At 50.7% G+C, this 16,959-nt stretch overlaps 1 protein-coding gene across 2 annotated transcripts in view; it reads right to left on the bottom strand.

Moving 5' to 3' along the window:
* Window positions 1-16,928, bottom strand: part of Tafa5 (TAFA chemokine like family member 5) — a gene marked incomplete at its 5' end in the record, with an annotated part of 215,732 nt that extends 198,804 nt beyond the window's left edge. For both annotated transcript variants that reach the window (XM_055627121.1, XM_055627123.1), the window contains 1 exon segment: window positions 16,673-16,928. In XM_055627121.1, the coding sequence (XP_055483096.1) occupies window positions 16,673-16,928 (256 nt within the window).
* Window positions 16,929-16,959: the final 31 nt, after the last annotated feature.

The raw sequence follows: 16,959 nt of genomic DNA on the forward strand, positions 1-16,959 counted from the left end.
AGAGAGAGAGAGAGAGAGAGAGAGAGAGAGAGAGAGAGAGAGAGAGATTGAGAAAGAAAGCAGCTAGTTGTTTCCCTGCCACAGACAGGGAGAGGTCATGAGGTAGAAATCCCACATACCAGATCTAGGGGGCTCTCTCTCAAAACGCTTGTAACTTTTGGTATTTCTAGGGCTGAGGGACAGAGGAGTGACTGTTTCACAGGGCACAATTTTCTTCAGGGATAGGGAGGACATTTATGGACTTGTAAGAGGCCATGGCGACACAAGGGGTGACCAAATGCCCCTGAATGCATGTGTCAGCAGTAAATTGCACTAGGAGAAGTTCATCTCAAATGAACCCAACCCAGTAAGGCTATGGGGGCAGCTGGATCTCTCTGTAGGAGTCGGGGTCCTGTCCTGTAGGGTGAGCAGACCTAGACAAGCAACCACATTTCCCGGCAGCTGGGAGGTATACTCTGTCTGGGAGGTAGATTCTGACATGGTCCCAGCAACAAAAATCACAGAAAGTCCTCTCCTCCTGACATCGGAGGCACCGTGAGCTTCAGCACTGCCCCTGATCCTATCCCCTGACCTCAGACATAAGGCATTGTAGAGACTTAGAGCCAGTGGCCTTCACTCTGAAAAGTGTCCCACCACCATAAATATGGCATTTTTTGGTGGAGGCGGAGTGGGGAGGCACATTACCATTTGGCTCAACAGTTAACATCCCGGGATGCTTTGAGGAGAGCATTCGCTTGCTTAAATTACACCACAACCATGTGGCTAGGTGACAGGGGTGGGAAGATGTGATTGTGTGGTGCCAAGGGCCCAGGCTGTGCTGAGCTCTCCAGGAAGGGTATTAAGCGAGGCCGTTAATATGTAGTTAAAAAATTCTCAATCTCCACAAGCATATGCCGTTCTACCTAATTTTGATCAACTTAAATGTAAAAGTGCCTCTGCATCTCCACTCGGGTTTTACCGCCATCTGGTTTAATTAGTCCTTGGGTAGCGCGTCATAAAGTTAACGGCAGGAACGTTTTGGGGCCAATCAGAAGGCGACTGCAAAACCCTATGTCACTGGGTTTCTTTCTCCTCGACAGACAAGAGGTCAAGGCTGGAGGTGGCTGAGCAGTGGTGGCGCTGGGCAATGGTACAGGGAAAGTCTAGGGCCAGAGGGTAACCTCCTGGTGAGAGAGATATCCCTCTCACCTGGCAGGGTGGAGCCTGGATGTTGAACCCACCTGGAGGAAGGAGATCTGTCCACAAAGACCCAAGAGGTGCCCAGATGGCTCTGGTTGGAGTTGATGCAAGGATCCCACAAAGTCTCCCACCTGCTTAGAATGACAGCTTTTTGTCAGAACTGTGGCTCTAGCTGTCCCCTCCCCTGCTGGGATCTGCATGCCGTCTGTCATCCACAGAGACACCTGAGGGGTTTGCATCAAGGTGCCCTGCCTTTGTGCTGGTTCCCAGACCAGACTCCAGTCTTCTAGAGACAAAGCTCCCACATAATATCTGGGGGTTACTGATGAGAGAGAGGACATTTTGGAAGTGTGGAAAAATCCCCACCAGGCCATGAGTATGCATCATTGGAGTACTGTCCTGAGACAGTGGAAGAAGGCCTAGGACTGGAAGGGGCAAAGCCTCACACAGAGGCCTTGGAAATAGCTGTTGGAGATTGGCAGTGACCTTGAGAAGTCTCAGGAAAAAGGAGGACCAGAGTGGAACAGAGATGAGCCAGAAGGTCAAGACAGGTAGAAAGAGTGAGGAGCCCTGGGCTTAGAGTAAAGGTGAGGGGCAGAGTGGACACAGCCAAGAGGGCAGGGCAAGAAAGACTCAGGACAGAGATCTACAGTGAGTGGCCCTTCCTGGAGCCTATCTGATGGCCAACTAATTCTGCGCAGCCTGCCGGAGCTTCTATCTCCTACTGTAGAAATGTCCCTAACAGAGGTTGCCCTGTCTGGGAGGTCCATGGCTCATCCAACATTGGGCCATTATGGTTCTACCACCAACATGGCAATGACAGCATAAGCCTTGACATTTTTGAGATTAGAGAAGAATTACCAAGTGCCAAAATGACAATGTTGTGATTGTGGCTTCAACATTCTGGGACACTTTAAGTCATGAAAAGGTCATGAGAGTCATGTGACCAGAGGACATTTCCTTTTCTGCTTTGCCTTCCAAGAGCTCAATACAGTGGCTATCAAGGAAAACTCAAAGGGACACTCCATGTCACCTCAGAGCACCCAAGACCATGTATACTAGAGCACAGTTAATGAAAGTTCCCTGTGCATTCAGGCAGGTCTCAAGGAGAGCCTATGGCCACTACACAGGACATGAAACACATGCTGATGCCCACACAGAGCGTCAAGACTCAAAGGTCATAGCAAAGTCATCCCCCAAATACCAAAATTAAATTTATTAAGAGTTAACAGTTCTTCAGTGAATTTATTAATCAATTTGACAACGCCTGGGGATTGTAATATAAAAATAATCAGTTGGCCTCCTTACCAACGTGAGATGCCAAGAAGGTGTCATTTAATTTTCCAGTGCCCACTGCCACAGCCTGCAAAAACTTATTGTTACATTAATTGAGACGAAAATTTCTCAATGTGGGACTTCAGGGGAGCATGTGTGCATTTCATCCATTTTGCACACAAGGATGAGTGGTGGCTGGTGGACAGCACTAGATTCCCATGACCTGGCCTCTTCCACTGTACCACACAGCAACTGGTCTCAGGATTGGGAGTTAGCATCCTAGAGAAAGACAGACACAGAAATGTGTGGAAGGCTCTAAAAACAGAAAAAGAGCCCAGCCCTTTCCTTCTCTCCTTACTCTGTTAGGCAACTGGTAAACCGCACCCAAGAGGAAGCCATTGTTTTGTGAACCCTTAGAACTAGCACAGCGTCACCTTAGTAGGCAACTCTGGTCCCAAGAATGAAATAGCCCAAACAGACTTCTTTAAAAGCCGTCAGTGCCACTAAAGTGCCACATCCAGCACTCCTGGAAACAAACAATGCACAGGTCACTCTTTCTGCAGTCTATCCAATGCTCAGACACCAGGGCATACAGCAAACATGAGTCATACCAACTCAGGGATGCAGCCTCCACCAGAGTGCACCACCCAGTCTTGGGAGGTTCACAATGGCTCTGGCCGTGCTGTGAGAGGAATGAGTGTGTTAAACCCTCCTGATACTGTTATTTCCCAATTCCATAGCTGACACTGCATGCTGCCTGGGGGCAAAGCCATCCCCGCCAGGGAAAGCACAACCTCACCTCCAGATCAAGCTAGAGAGATATGCACACCCAGGACAGGTCTGGCACTAGGGAAAGTGTGCTCTCCCTAAAAGGCTGACTGTGTGGAAAGGGGGAGAGGGAGGTGATCACTAGCTGGAGAGCTGCGTGGGGCTAGCTAGGCTTAACTGGGTCATTTGGAAAGATAGTCAAGTACAGATCTGGCTCTTGTGGAAAATTCTCTGTTGACACTTCCTGGGGTTAGTGCAGGCCTGATGAATTGTTGGACAGCATTCAAACGTGATGACATTCACCATGTACCTATTCTTTTTAAGGGGACATCTCGAGGAGCAATCTGGAATAAGTGCAGTCCCCCTTTCACTCCTGTGTTCCCAGCCAGGTATCAATTGGATCCTAGGCATGTTCTGGCCTCAGAGCCCTCACCTCTAATGATACCCTTGACTTTGCAGGTTGTACTATGACTCTCCAAAGGTGGGTAATCTTGTCGTGGTTGTGGAGAGGGGTGTCAGCCCTCAGAGTAGACCAGGAGTGCTGCCATGGTGAGCTGTGTTGACTTCAGTACAAACTGGACAGCATCAGGAGGAGGATGTGTCAAGAGGGGCGGAGTTCCTTTAACACTCCACACTTCCCTCACTCCCAGCCATCAGGGACTTGAAGGAAGCTCCCTGGCATAGTGGGACTACTCTTTCTTAGGGTTGGATGGGGAGGAGGAATAGGCTTTAGCCCTGGCCTTATCTGAGGTGACCATGGGCTGTGATGGGGCCTTCCTACTACCAGTAGTCTTCACTGTAAGTATATTCCTCCTGAATCTTCAAAGCAGAAGTCACTGTCTATTGGCTCTGGAGCCCTGATTAGGTGTATCTGGAGATTGGCAGCTGTCTTTCCAACACCCAAAGTGCTTGAGCTTAAAGAAGGTACTCAAAACATTGGCCACACTCATTCCTCATTCCTCCTCTGATGTGTGTGTGTGTGTGCCTAGGGGTTTCTGGCCCATGTGGACATTTTATGTTAAAGGGAAATCTTCCTGGTGATATACCAAGTAGTGTGAAGATTGGCCAAAAGCAGGGTTTGCGAAATGCCTAGAACTGAGTCATATGTGTCGGCAAGTCCTCACCAGGATCACCATACAGTATATACCAATTATCAGGCTTGTGGTATACTTTGTCACCAAACTGTACCACCTACCACTCACCCACACCTTAGCTCTTGGTATCCACCCAACAGTGCCTGGTTGGCACTCCTATGTCAACCCCAAGCAGAGAGTCAGCCTGGCATGGCAGATCACAGTGCCACCTTTGGTGGCCTGACTTTCTCCTGGCATATGAGATCTGGAAAACCTCTGCCTCCCAGGAAGGAATGTGTGTCAGCCACTGACACCTCTTTCCCCCACTTCTGGTCTTCCCCCATCACATGGAAGGTAGGTCTTCCTGAGCTGTGGAGTCTATCAGGAAGAAGCTTTCATAAGGTGACCTGGGAGCAAGGGATTTCCAGAAAGTGCTGCTTAGGCAGAGTTAATTCAGAGGCCCCCAAGTCTCACATCACACCACACTACCCCAGCACAAGTGTCCTTCTCTCAAGGTCTTCTCTCACTCCTATCCATCATCAGAGGGAAGTGGACTTCTCCCTTGACCCTTTCCACTTCTCCTCAAACCCTACCTCATGCTCTACTATCAAGTGACTTTTTCCAAGAGGTTCGCTACATGCCAATGGTCTCAGTGGCCTCCTGGTGGAGGAACTAGAACAGGTACACTCTACTGCATTGGTTTTAAGTGAGGAGCACACTCATCTCTCACAGCCTCGGCCTGTGGTTACAAGGTTGAAATTGGCAGAAAGCTTCCCGAATAGGTCTTAGACCAGTGGTTCTCAACCTGTGGGTCACGACCCCTTTAGAAAGGGATGGCCCTTTCACAGGGGTCACATCTCAGATACCCTGCGTTATTAAATGTTTACACTGAGATTCATACGAATGGAAAATTTACAGTTGTAATGCAGCAATGAAAATAATTTTATGGTTGGGGGGTAACCACAATATGAGGAACTGTATTAAAGGATCGCAGCATTAGGAAGGTTGAAAACCACTCTCCTAAACAGAAGCTTCAGAGTCCAAGATGGCACAGTCAACAGAGAGTCACATGGACATACAAACCAGGCAGAAAACCAGGTAAGGACACAGCAGAAAACAAGTCCAACTTCCACAATCAGTGTGGAGATGATGGCAGGTGAGACAGAAAAGTCCTTGAGTCACATTTCCAGAGGCAGATGGATACTGGCAGATACCTAACGGGTCCTTCATGAAAGTCCAGACTTTCTGTTTGTTTAATTTGTGTTTTTTTAGTTACAACATGTACTTCACATGGAAAGAGTAGAGACAGCACGGGCAGGCTGGTTCCTCCCACCTGCACCCCTATTCTGCACCGCAAAGGACCAGCCAGCCCTGAATTTGGCCTCCAGAGCCATTGTTCCATGTGCTCAAGGTCACGTGACACAGGCATATTGAGTGAACTGACACACGTCTCCCAGAGTGTTCTGGCTACTCCTGGATTCCAGAGAAACCCATGGCCACCTGAGGAGAGATCTGTTCAGTGTCCCTGTGATGACTGCTTCTTGGGTGTTCCGACACTCACTGAAGAACCTGAGGCTTTCAGAGTGACTTTAAAAATGGCTTCTGCTCCATTCTGGAACATCAGGGCAAAAAGGAAGCAAGTGAGTATATGCTGCTGTGCTCAGGAAGGGCATGGATTCAGACCAAAATGTGGTTTGCTCAGAGACACTCTACCTCTCAACAGGACAGTAGTTCATGTCATGAAACAGGAAAAAAATGCCGGAGGCACTGAGCCTGCGGACTATACTATTCCAAAGTCCCAGTGCATGAACTCAGTTGTTTTGGTGTTTTCCTTAATCCAGAAAGCTCAAAACTGCAAGCCCTGCCCTTCAGAAACTTCTCCAGGTTCGTTGTCTACTACAGCTTCAAGAGCCCAAGTCCTGCATTCAGAATCAATCCCAGTGGGTCCCTCAGGCATCTCTCTTCAGGGTCTGTTACTGCAGTTTCCACACACTTGGCTTCATGTGAAGTTTCAGACTCAAAGGTAGATCTCCCCAAGGATAGAATCCTACACATCATATCTCAGAAAAGCTGAAGGCTTTGCCCAGGCCAACCCTCTATGCCCCTCACAGATGGAGACAAGAGGAAACCTGCTCATCTCTCCACACCAAGCCAGCAGCTACTTCCCGGAAATGAGCTGCTGAAGAAAAGGGTGGAGACAGCTATTCATCAGGCCACAGAGGACTCCTCCTGGCTCCTTCAGCCACTGTAGCATAGGAGCTGAGAAACATAAATTAGCACCCATTAATGAACCCATTTCACTTTATTTAGGACATGCCATCACGTAGCAAAATGCTACGGGAGAAAAGTAAATTAAGCCAGAGTAAAAGTATCTTCCTGGATGGAAGGCCACTAGCACATGCCCACATGGCATTTAATAGTACTTTGAAGCTGTTAGCATTTTATCTGATAAAAAAATATGACATAGCGAGGAGCCTCTGGAGACGGCTCCAATCTCTCCTAGAATGAGCCACCCAGGTTCAGGCTCCACGTTCTGAGGCGCCTCTAAGCTGGCTCACTTGGGTGTTCAATATAATCAAATGCACGGCAGATACAAGACAAGCCACCTGTTCCTTTCTGACTCAGTCTGGATGTTTCATAGCAGCCAAGGACATTAACAGGGTTTCAAAAAATCTGTTCTCAGGTCAACCAGGCCAAGAAAAATCCCTCTGTCGTCTTGCTACCCAGTGGCTTTTGAAATGAATATATATATATATATATATATATATATATATATATATATATATAATATACATATATATTTACATATATATGTAAATGTGGACAAAACTTAGGCATGGGTCTTCCTAACCATTAGAAAGAAGATAAGTCTTGGGTCACGGCTGTCAGTGATGAGACTGGGCGAGGCCTCGATGGGGTTAATAACCTCTCTTACTTGAAGTTTAATATCTAAAAGTTATGGTAGGTGTGGCCATCGCGTGAAATTAACAGGGTGTCCCCCAAGGCTAGAACCTACTTCTGCACCACCTCTATTCTGTCTGTTTCTTGAGAAATCCTTCTGAAGCTGTCCACTAGCTGGGGACAGGAGCCAGGTATGCTGGCTGAGATGCCTGGAGTGTGAGCACAGAGAATTAAAGACTATTCTGTCCATCCCAGGCCTCCTCTGGCACACGCTCTTGAGCACACACATGCACACGCTTGCGCACACACAGCCTCTGAGGACAAAGAAAGCCCTTACAGGCTCCCGAATGAACTTAGTTCCCATCCCCCACTTCCTCAGATGCTCTGAGACTAGTGGGGGCCTCCCAGGGAAAGGCTGAAGGCACCTTCAACACTGTTCCTCTACATCTCTGATGAGCAGCCAGCTTAGCCCCACCCGCAGCCTCTCTCTGAGTCTGAGACCTCAGAGAGGCGCTCTCAGCACCTGCCACCAAACACACACTATGCCTCTAAGATGATTCAGTGGCAGGGATATGACTTTTGTGAGGTCAACAGAGCTCACCCTGGAAGCCCCTCCACCTTTAACACCCTGTCCTCTCCACCCCGAACCCTGTGCTGAGGTTAAGCTGCCTGGAAGCAGGAGCTTCCTGGGAGCAGCAGACATGGCTGTCCTCATGTCTCCAACTTCTGCTGGATCTGGTACAAGGTTGTAAGAACAGATGAAGAGTGGAAGGATGCACTGGAAACTCTGAGCTGCACCGGCCTTGCGTTTGCACACGTGAGGCAGGAGACAAACCGATGCTCCTCTGAAAGCTAAGACCGGCTGTGCTCAAAACAGAAGACCTCCTTCAGCTCAGCCAAGGCACTTGAAAGATCAAAACATTAGTGAGTCCTATGGCCACAGGGAGGAGGGCTGAGCAGCGAAGGGAAGCAATTTAGGCAGGGGCTACAGCCACACCAGTCCTAGGCCACAGAGGGTTGGGTAAACGATAAGACATGTGAGGAGTGTGGTGGGCCAGCTGTTCTGAGACACTGGGACGGCTGACCTAGGGTGAGGGAATGGCCAAGTACGGGTGAGAGGGGACAGTGCCACTAAAGGAAAGAGTCATAGTTAAACCAACCAACAATGAGACTGACTTTCTGGGCTGTGTCCATAGCATGACTTTAAGGATCTGTCATCCCAGTAATTCTTCTCACTGACTCCTTCCAGAAAAACTGAAAATGATCCAGGCAGCAGACACACCTCAGCCTGTACACAGGTTCAGGCTTCTCCTGGCTCCCCACATCCCTGGTAGTATGAGGAAGCCCCTACATAGATTCTGATATTGGATACTGATACCAAAGAGGTGACCAAGGCTGGATAGGAACCAGCTAAGAACTCTATGACTCACATCCTAATCTTGCAGGCATATGGCTCACAATCCACCCAGCCACCACCAGCTCCCAAGCTTGCCCACCTCAGCAGCAACCCTAGAGGCTCAGGGCTCAGGACACTTGCCATATCCTCTGGAGCTCATGTTAGATCATCAAGGTGAAACACAGCAAAGATGTTCATTGGAAAATGCCTCACCTTCACTGAGTGAGTGACAGGTGCATTCCCATAGACTGATCACACCACTAAAGCCAAGAGTAATCACTTGTCACTGTAGCCTGGTGTTGGTCAACCATAAGGGAGAATGTCAGAGTACAGGGGCCTCATGCTGTGGCCTTCCAGCTTCATTCTGAGGCTGCAAAGACTCTGTAGGCCCACAACTCCAATCAGTGATGGGAAAATCTCAGGCCAGGAGGTCAATCACAACCTTCCATTTCAAGCAAGGGAACCAGGACCCAAAGAGGGAAGGCAGACACTTGCTTGAGATGTGGTATACGCAAAGGACACACAAATAGCAGGAAATGATGCTGACCATGGGAGGCCCCATCATGGAAGGCACAGTGTCAAGAGCCCAAGGGCCTAGCTCTACCATCTCCTAACTGGCTCTCATTGTCCCCTGTGTTGGGCCACAGCCACAGTTCCTTGGTTTACTGGGTAAAGGACAGGTTAATAAGTGAAACTTGAGGGACCTTTAAGAGCACTCTAGTCTTTATTTCCCTTTTTCCTATCAACTTGGGGTCTCAAGAGACTACTGAGGTTGGAGGCCCAGGTGACAGATTTTGTTTAACATATATTAATCAAGGAAGAAGAGCTGGGGATGATCTGGGGGCTGTAGGTGACCATGAGTGTGTGTGTGTGTGTGTGTAAGTAAGTGTGTGTGTGTGTGTGTGTGTGTGTGTGTGTGTGTGTGTGTGTGTGATGCTGACCACCATACCAGAACACACATCTCAGTTCTCCCATGGGGCACAGGTGGCCATCCCATGTATAGTAGAAAACCAGAGAAGGCCATGTTGGCCTTTGAGAGACAGAAACACAGAAATCCCAACTCAGTGCCCACAGAACAAGAGCATATTGGTAGAGAAAAGATACTCAGGTATGAATGGGTCTGAATCCCTGCAGAGCACCTGAGGAAGCCTGCACTTAACCAGGGCACAGTAGCCAAGGCCTGGAGAAGGGGCAGACTGGAGCAGAACCACACATGCTCTCTGGCCCCAGAACGTACAGTCTCAAGCCACAGCTTCCCGGACACTGAAATGAAGCAGCCACCCCGTCAAGAGCAGGGGCAGAACTTCCCACAGAGGAAAGGAAGGGCTCCGGGCATCCCAGAACACTCCGAAATCACACATGGGAACTGGGCTGCCTTGGAGAGAGGAGAGCATAATTAAGCAAGTGGGTGGATGACGAGAGGTTGATGGGCTCCTCTGTCGTTACGCTGGACCGGGGATGTTTGATTGCCTCTAAATGGCTTCATCACCATCAGCACTACAGTTGCATGTGCGATAGATACAGAAAATAAAGACTCGGAGAGGAGGCTGCAAGCAACCTTCAAAACGCGCTGGTCCCAGCTCTAGAAAACAGCAGCTGAGGGAACGTGTGGAGACACCTTCCCTGTGGCAGAAAGTGGTTCCAACAGCACAGGGAGCCAGGAGGAGGCCTCACAGCAGCGACAAAGCCCACACAGGCCTTTTGCGTGGGGTAGGGGAAGCCCTGCTGGGCCCTTGCAGTTTGGATATCCTCAGACCCCACACAGGCTATACAGCTCAGAAGGGTTCCCAGCCTCACCTTCTTACCAGTGGTCCAGAAGCCCAAAGTCTCAGCCCCACAATCTGAGAGATAATAACACATTCCTGTCCACTGGGGACCCACAGGCAAGAAACTCACCCAGTCATCTCCAAAAGACAAGCGGCTAGGAATGGTGTTGGTCATCACACCTGGGCGGGGGGGGGGGCTACGGCAGTGGAGGAGGGCTTCACATTTGATTGCCAGAGCTAAGCAAATGAGGAACCAACCAGAGAGGAGATTCTTCCATTCTGGAACCCTGAGAAATGACCCCTGTGGCCCTAGGCATACATTTTAAAACAGTGAACACAGGGCAGAAATACCAGATTGCTTTCTTTTCAACAAGACTGTCAGATCCATGGGTCTTCAGGGATCTTACAGTCTCGGTCCCTTTTCAAAAGGCAACAGCTCTCTGCTCCAGCCAGGGACTGAGTTCAGTCTCCAACCTTGAGGTTCAATTGCTGCTCTTTAGTATCATCCCTACTCCCATGACCAAGCTCTCTACTCCACGGACACACCCACTTATCAACAGTTTCACCTAGTCCTTTCAGTCCTTTGCAAACCCTAGAAAGACAACAGCTAATCCTAACCTAAGACCATCCGCTTACTCCAATCACCTCCCTCTAGCTTACTGGCTGTGGTGAGGTAGAAAGGCCAGCTTCTTCGGAATCTTCTATCATTGCAAAAACAGAAAGAAGGCAGAGAAACACAGGAGAATCATTTTCTCCTACCTCCACGGGTAGGCTCTCATCTCTGTGTTTTGTTTCATTCATTCATTCAGAGAACATCGCCCATGTTCCAGGGCCATGATTAGCTGGGTCTTCAGAATAGGCTATTCTGGATAGCCTATTCCTTGTTACAATCCTCTTAACATCATGGATCCTGAGGGCTGGGTTGCCCCATCTGCTTGTAGTAGCCCTCCCTGTCTCTCACTCTGCAAACAACACCCAAACAAGCAGGCAGGCTGTCAGGGGCCACTGGCTAACCCCAACATGGATGGGGAAGCAAGCACTTCTGTGCCCAGTTCAGGGTAGGTGGTGAAGGGAGACAGCCCCTCAGAGAACACAGAGTTAGACACAGATTGCCTCTCCTCACTCTCTTTGTGTCGACTGCCTGTCTTCCCACCATAATGTCAGCTCCCGGACAGCAGTCATCTCGTCCACTTCTGCATTCCACAGCCTGATAACAGGGCTAAAAGTCTTCCCCCAACACACACCAAACACACATGCTGGAGGCTCCATCTCCAGCTTCACCAACCGCTCTGGCCTGCCCTGGGAAGCCTGAGGAATGAGCCGGAGGCCAGCTCTTTGTCAAGGGGAGACCAACCACAGAGTGACAAGGCAGTCCTGCCACTCACCATCCTCAAGGACAGAGTCTCAGAAGCTAAGACTTGGCTTCTTAGGAGGTCAGAAGGCTAGATCCCGAAGAAGCTCCACTTACTTTCTTAGAGGCAGAAAGGTGGGGGGATAGTCTTCTTTTCCCTGCCAGCCATTTTAAGGAGTGAACATTGCAAAGCACGTGGTGGTTCTACACCGTACTCTCTGCAGGGCCCAGAACAGTCACCCAGACTCTGCTCAGCTCTAGGACAGTTCACAGCAGCTGCAGTTTCGCTTAGTTGCTTCACTCTGAGGCATCTGAAGGCAGGAGGGGTCAGTGACATTCAGGTAGTGCCAGTGGCCTGTGTGGAGATCCCAGCTCACAGAAATCCCTGGGGCAGCTCAGAGGCACTGGTAAATGTAAGTGAGCCTTTAGGAAGAAGTACAGAGCCTCAATCGGTCCTGCCCCTCACAAGCCTTGAGCCAGTGACTGGTGGCACATATGTAGAATCGGCCTTAAGTTCTTGAGCCTGGTGACACATAGAAGCAGCCATAAGCCATCATCAGCCATGCCTATAGAGTCTAGTCAGGATGCTGCCTGTCCACTCTTCCCCTGATCGAGGGGGCTGGGCATGACTGTAGCCCTGGGTGACAGGTGGCAATCTGTAGAGGTCATTAACTCCAGCACACCACGTTTTAATGCAAAAATGAGCCCTTCTAAAGAGGCAGCTGCCGAGCTATATAAAGAAATGGGGATTTTAATATTTTGCTTTTTTTCCTTCTTCTACTGCGGCATTATCATAACATTCCCCCATAATTACGCCCATAAAGTCACCTGAAAGTACTTCACGCCACAAAAGTTGATCTACATATTTCATGCCCTGGGTATAGAGGCAGGTCCAGGGCTGGGAATTCAGCAGGGAGGAGTCCTGTCTAGTCAAACTCTTTCCTGGCCTTAGAGAGGTCCAGATAGCTCACAACTGATGGAAGCAAGAAGCCAGCCCCGTGTGGAAATGTAAAGCAGGCAGTAGATTCTGATGTAAATGCCTCCGTGGAGAGACTGGGGGAGGGGCGGGGTTGGTACAGACCCTCTGTCCAGGAGCAGCCCTCGCTGTGAAAGAGGGCAATGGATAGTCAAGTCCAAGTCGATTCCCGCAGGTTTCTTCTGAACAGAAAACACTCGCAGGACTCAAAATGCCTCTGTCTCCAAGCTCCCAGGCCTCTGAGTGCAGCTGGGAGAAGCGGCTGATCGTCACATTACGTGGCTGAAAGAAACAGCACATTTCACCCCAGACATTCATCAAATAAAAATATAAGAGGCAGGGACGGGAGGAAGAGAGAGAGAGAGGACAGAGGAAAGAGGGAGAGGGGGTGGCGAGGGAGAGAGAGACTTCCAAAAGGCATCACTTTGTGTCGACCCCGGTATTTTCAATTTTACCTCTTTGAGAACTCCAGAAATCACATTTGATCAGCAGGAACACAGCACATCGTCATCCCCACTAAGTATGCCACAAATTGTATTTGTAAAGGAACTGTGTGCCGGGGCCCATCAAAAGTGCCTACGCTCGGTTAGTATTCTAATGGATTAAAAACAATTCAAAACTTGTTTGTAATGTCTCCTATCCGCAGCAGCTGCGGACATGAGATTTAACTGAAAGGCACAATTCAGTTTTAATAAGATTTATTTGAAAAAGAAAAACGAAACTTATGTTAAACAGGCAGCCCTACTGCCTCTCCTCCGCTGGACTCCCCAGTACTCTGAAATGAGGCCGGCCGACCTTGCAGCATTTGTATGCCGGGAGCATCTGCTCACCTCGGGGCTCTGAAGGCAGAACTTGCCATCTACGCTAGAGCAGAGTCCTTCATTCCTGAATTAAACACCGCTTGCAAGAATCAAAGTCAAGTCTCGGGGCGGGGGGGGGGGCTGGGGGACACCAGGCTTATCCTTTTCTCCACATTTCCTTGCTGGTGTTATCTCCAACAACCCACAATCCAGTGTGGAAAGACGGAATCTTCGGTTCACTGCCCAGGTCCTATCTCATTCAACACACTGGAGCAATTCAAATACATCAGCTCCTTCCAAGCCAGTCTAAGGAGTTTCCCCAGCCCAGAATAAAGCACTTTCTCCCTTTCTCACAGCAGCCCATTGCCTAACTTTACCGGGAGACCTTGGTGAGCACTGGTTGCTTGCTTACGAAGTGGACTTTACCAGTAACATTGAGCACAAACGAAAGAGAGCAGGATTTTAAAGGCAGCCTCACAGCACCCCCCTCCTTTTTTTTTTTTTTTCTTTTCCTGGCAATTCTTCCCCAATCCCTGAAAATGACAAGGCTGAGTCACCATAGCAACCAGCCTAATTGGTGGACTGCAGGTCTTTCTCTAGCCAGAGGGTGGAGCCCACCTCCTTAATATGAATCTCAAGCACATAGCAAAGAAGGACATCCAATGGGCAAGAACTGTTGACTCCCCCCCACCCAACAGAAATCAGGCCAGGAAATAATCCAGTTTCCTCCCATTAGGACCAGGAAGTGAGCACGAAGAAGCACAGGCAGCATCACTGGGCCCTAAAATATGGACCCCAGCTTCACAAATGTTTCTGCTCTATAGCAGAAAGACACTTAGGGTAATGAAAAGTCCTTAGTGAAACATCTTGCACACAAAGATGCTAACTATCCTTCATCCCAGATATGTTGAAAGAGAGGCTGGAAATCACAGAAACTATCTAATTATCATTTTCTATGCATTATCAATTCTAAGGGGGAAAAAAGAAATATTCTTTTCTCTCGGATTTCAGTTCCCAGCTATAAATTATGATGATGTTATTTTGTATTTTAGAAAAATGTTTTAATTTCTCCAACTGCATTTCTGGTGTAATGGGGTGTGTCTGAAAACGTTAGCTTATTGTCAATTATTCCATTACGTGGGGATGGAAACAGCTATGGAAATGTGCCTCCTCGAAGCTGTTATTAAGGACTCCTGCTCTGCTGGATAAGATATTCTTACCAATTGCCCTTGCAGCAGAGAAGGAACTCTCAGGATGGCAGGGCTGTCCTTTCTCTAAATGCAGGAGACTCCTTTCCTATAGTCAGAGCGAGGGGCAAGAGAGCCAGATAAAGAAGTGAGAGCACACTTTGATTCTTGCTAAGGCTAGGAAACAAGGGACAGAGGCTATGCTGTCTGGGAGTGGATACAAGGGTACAGCTCGGTGATACCCTGCAGAGCAGAGTGCTGTGGTCAAGGGCTGGGTTGCCATACGCTTGGGCAGCAGTGGATAGCTGTCCTTCCCCCCCCCCCCCACTTGCAAAGCTGCCTCTATTGACCCAGTCCATAACTCTGGGCTCTTCCGCTGACCCAAGGACACTGTTTCCAGAATCTGGCCAGGAAGAACAGTCAGCTCTCCATGCCCCTCCCCCACTGCTGAATGTGCCCCTCCTGGGATAGCACCAGGAAGCGCAGTCCATCCTGGCATTACCTGTTTGTACACCTCTGGAGTTTACCTGTCTTTAACCCTTCCTGTGCCACTAAGGAATCCAAGCTCAAAGGGGCCTGGGAAGCCCCTGAAAGAAGTCAGCAGGCTGCAGGAGCCTAAGCAGCTAGCACCCTCATGGGGTTCACACTACCACACTCCTTTCCTTATTGTCCCCGGGCAGCGAGGGCAGCTAGGTTAGAACACTGTCAGCAGCCGGCCTCTTGCTTGATGACCCTCAGGGGAAGCTGCCACAGCAACACAGGGGAACTCAGCCCGCTGAAACAACAGGGGCACTTCTTGCAATAGGCCTACTCCCATGTCCCTCAAAATGCTTCCATACTGGGGGCTGAGCTATCTCCGGGCAGAACTGTCCCAGGACTCTGGTGACAAATCCGGCCATGACTTGAGTCTCTGAGGCTGCTACAATCTCATTTCAAAGACAGGAGGAGCTGGGACTGGGAGATTGAAGGCCCCGGGGAAGCAGGAGGAATCGCTTGGTGATGGCCTTATTTATTTATTTTATTTTATTTTTGTAAAGAACCCATATTTTGTTATCACCTCCCTTGCTGTGGCATTTTTCCATGACAGGTGTTCCCTGGAACTAGTTTTTCTTCCCGAGAGACTGGAAGGCAGAAAGAGGCAAGGGCCCATCCCTGCTGGAGCCTGTGCCCAGGACACTAACCAGCCTCTCTACCCACCCCAGCAGCTACCAACAGGCACCAGGCACCAGCCAGGAAGATGCCTACCCACCCTACACCAGCCCCAAGTCTGTAACCAGAACTCAGATCACCGTTTCCCAGACGTGACCTACTGTCACCCACCGTCCCGCACCCAGCCCAGCTCCAGCGCTCCCCCTCCCCCGTGCCAGGCACCAACCAGCCCTCACGTCCCTCCGCAGCCCTTGCCAGACCCAACTGGGTCGCCAGTTCATTCCTCCAAACCACCCTCACAGAGGTAACGGGCCCTCTCCTCCAGTGGCATCCGTTCCCTTACTTCTCCTTTTACAGAAAGCATCTGGCGAGCCCGCTTCCCAGCAAGGCAGAAGCTCCACAATGCGTCGGAACCCAAGCTGCACTCCTGCCCTAGGAGTCCCGCTCGGGCTCGGCTGCCGCGTCCCTACAAGTCCCCGGAGGGAGTGTCGCCGGCGGGAAGCTCAGCGCGCGCAGCTCCGCTCAGTCTCTAGCCTGGGCTGGAACGAAGACCCAACGGCGGGCAGCCGGCCCCGCCGCGCAGGGACGCGCCGTGCCGGCCTGGGCCTGACGCCGGCCCTGCTAGCGAGTCCACGGAAGCACGCTCGGGCTGATGCGCCCGGCCGCGGAGTGCCTGGAACCCGGAGCCGCCTGCACCCAGCCCTCCCGGGCCAGCGGAACAGCGGCCAGGATCCGGACCGCGCGCCACGCGATCGTAACTCCGCACCGACGCGGGGCGCCCCGCCGGGGCTGGGGCTGGGGTCGAGCCGGGAACCCGAGGCCCTTGTGGGGCCCGAGTGTGTGGTACTCACTGCAGTAGGCGATGAGGAGGCTGGCCAGGATCATGAACGCCCAAAAAGTTGAGGACATGCTGGGCAGGGCGGTCGCATCTTGCCGGCTGCTGGTCCTGGGCGATGGCGCCATTGAAGCCGCGGTGCCCGCGCGGGGGGCAGCAGCGCGTCTCAGCAGCCGGCCCTGCCCGCGCCCCCGCGCCGGCCTCCACGTGTGGGCCCCGCGCGTGCCATCCTCCACCTCGTCCTCCTCGTCTCCGTCCTCCTCCTCTTCCTCCTCCGCCGCCGCCGCGCCCGGGCCCCGGCCC

Source organism: Psammomys obesus, unplaced genomic scaffold (genome assembly GCF_907164565.1).
Source record: "Psammomys obesus unplaced genomic scaffold, mPsaObe1.curated_primary_1811, whole genome shotgun sequence".
Lineage (NCBI taxonomy): Eukaryota > Metazoa > Chordata > Mammalia > Rodentia > Muridae > Psammomys > Psammomys obesus.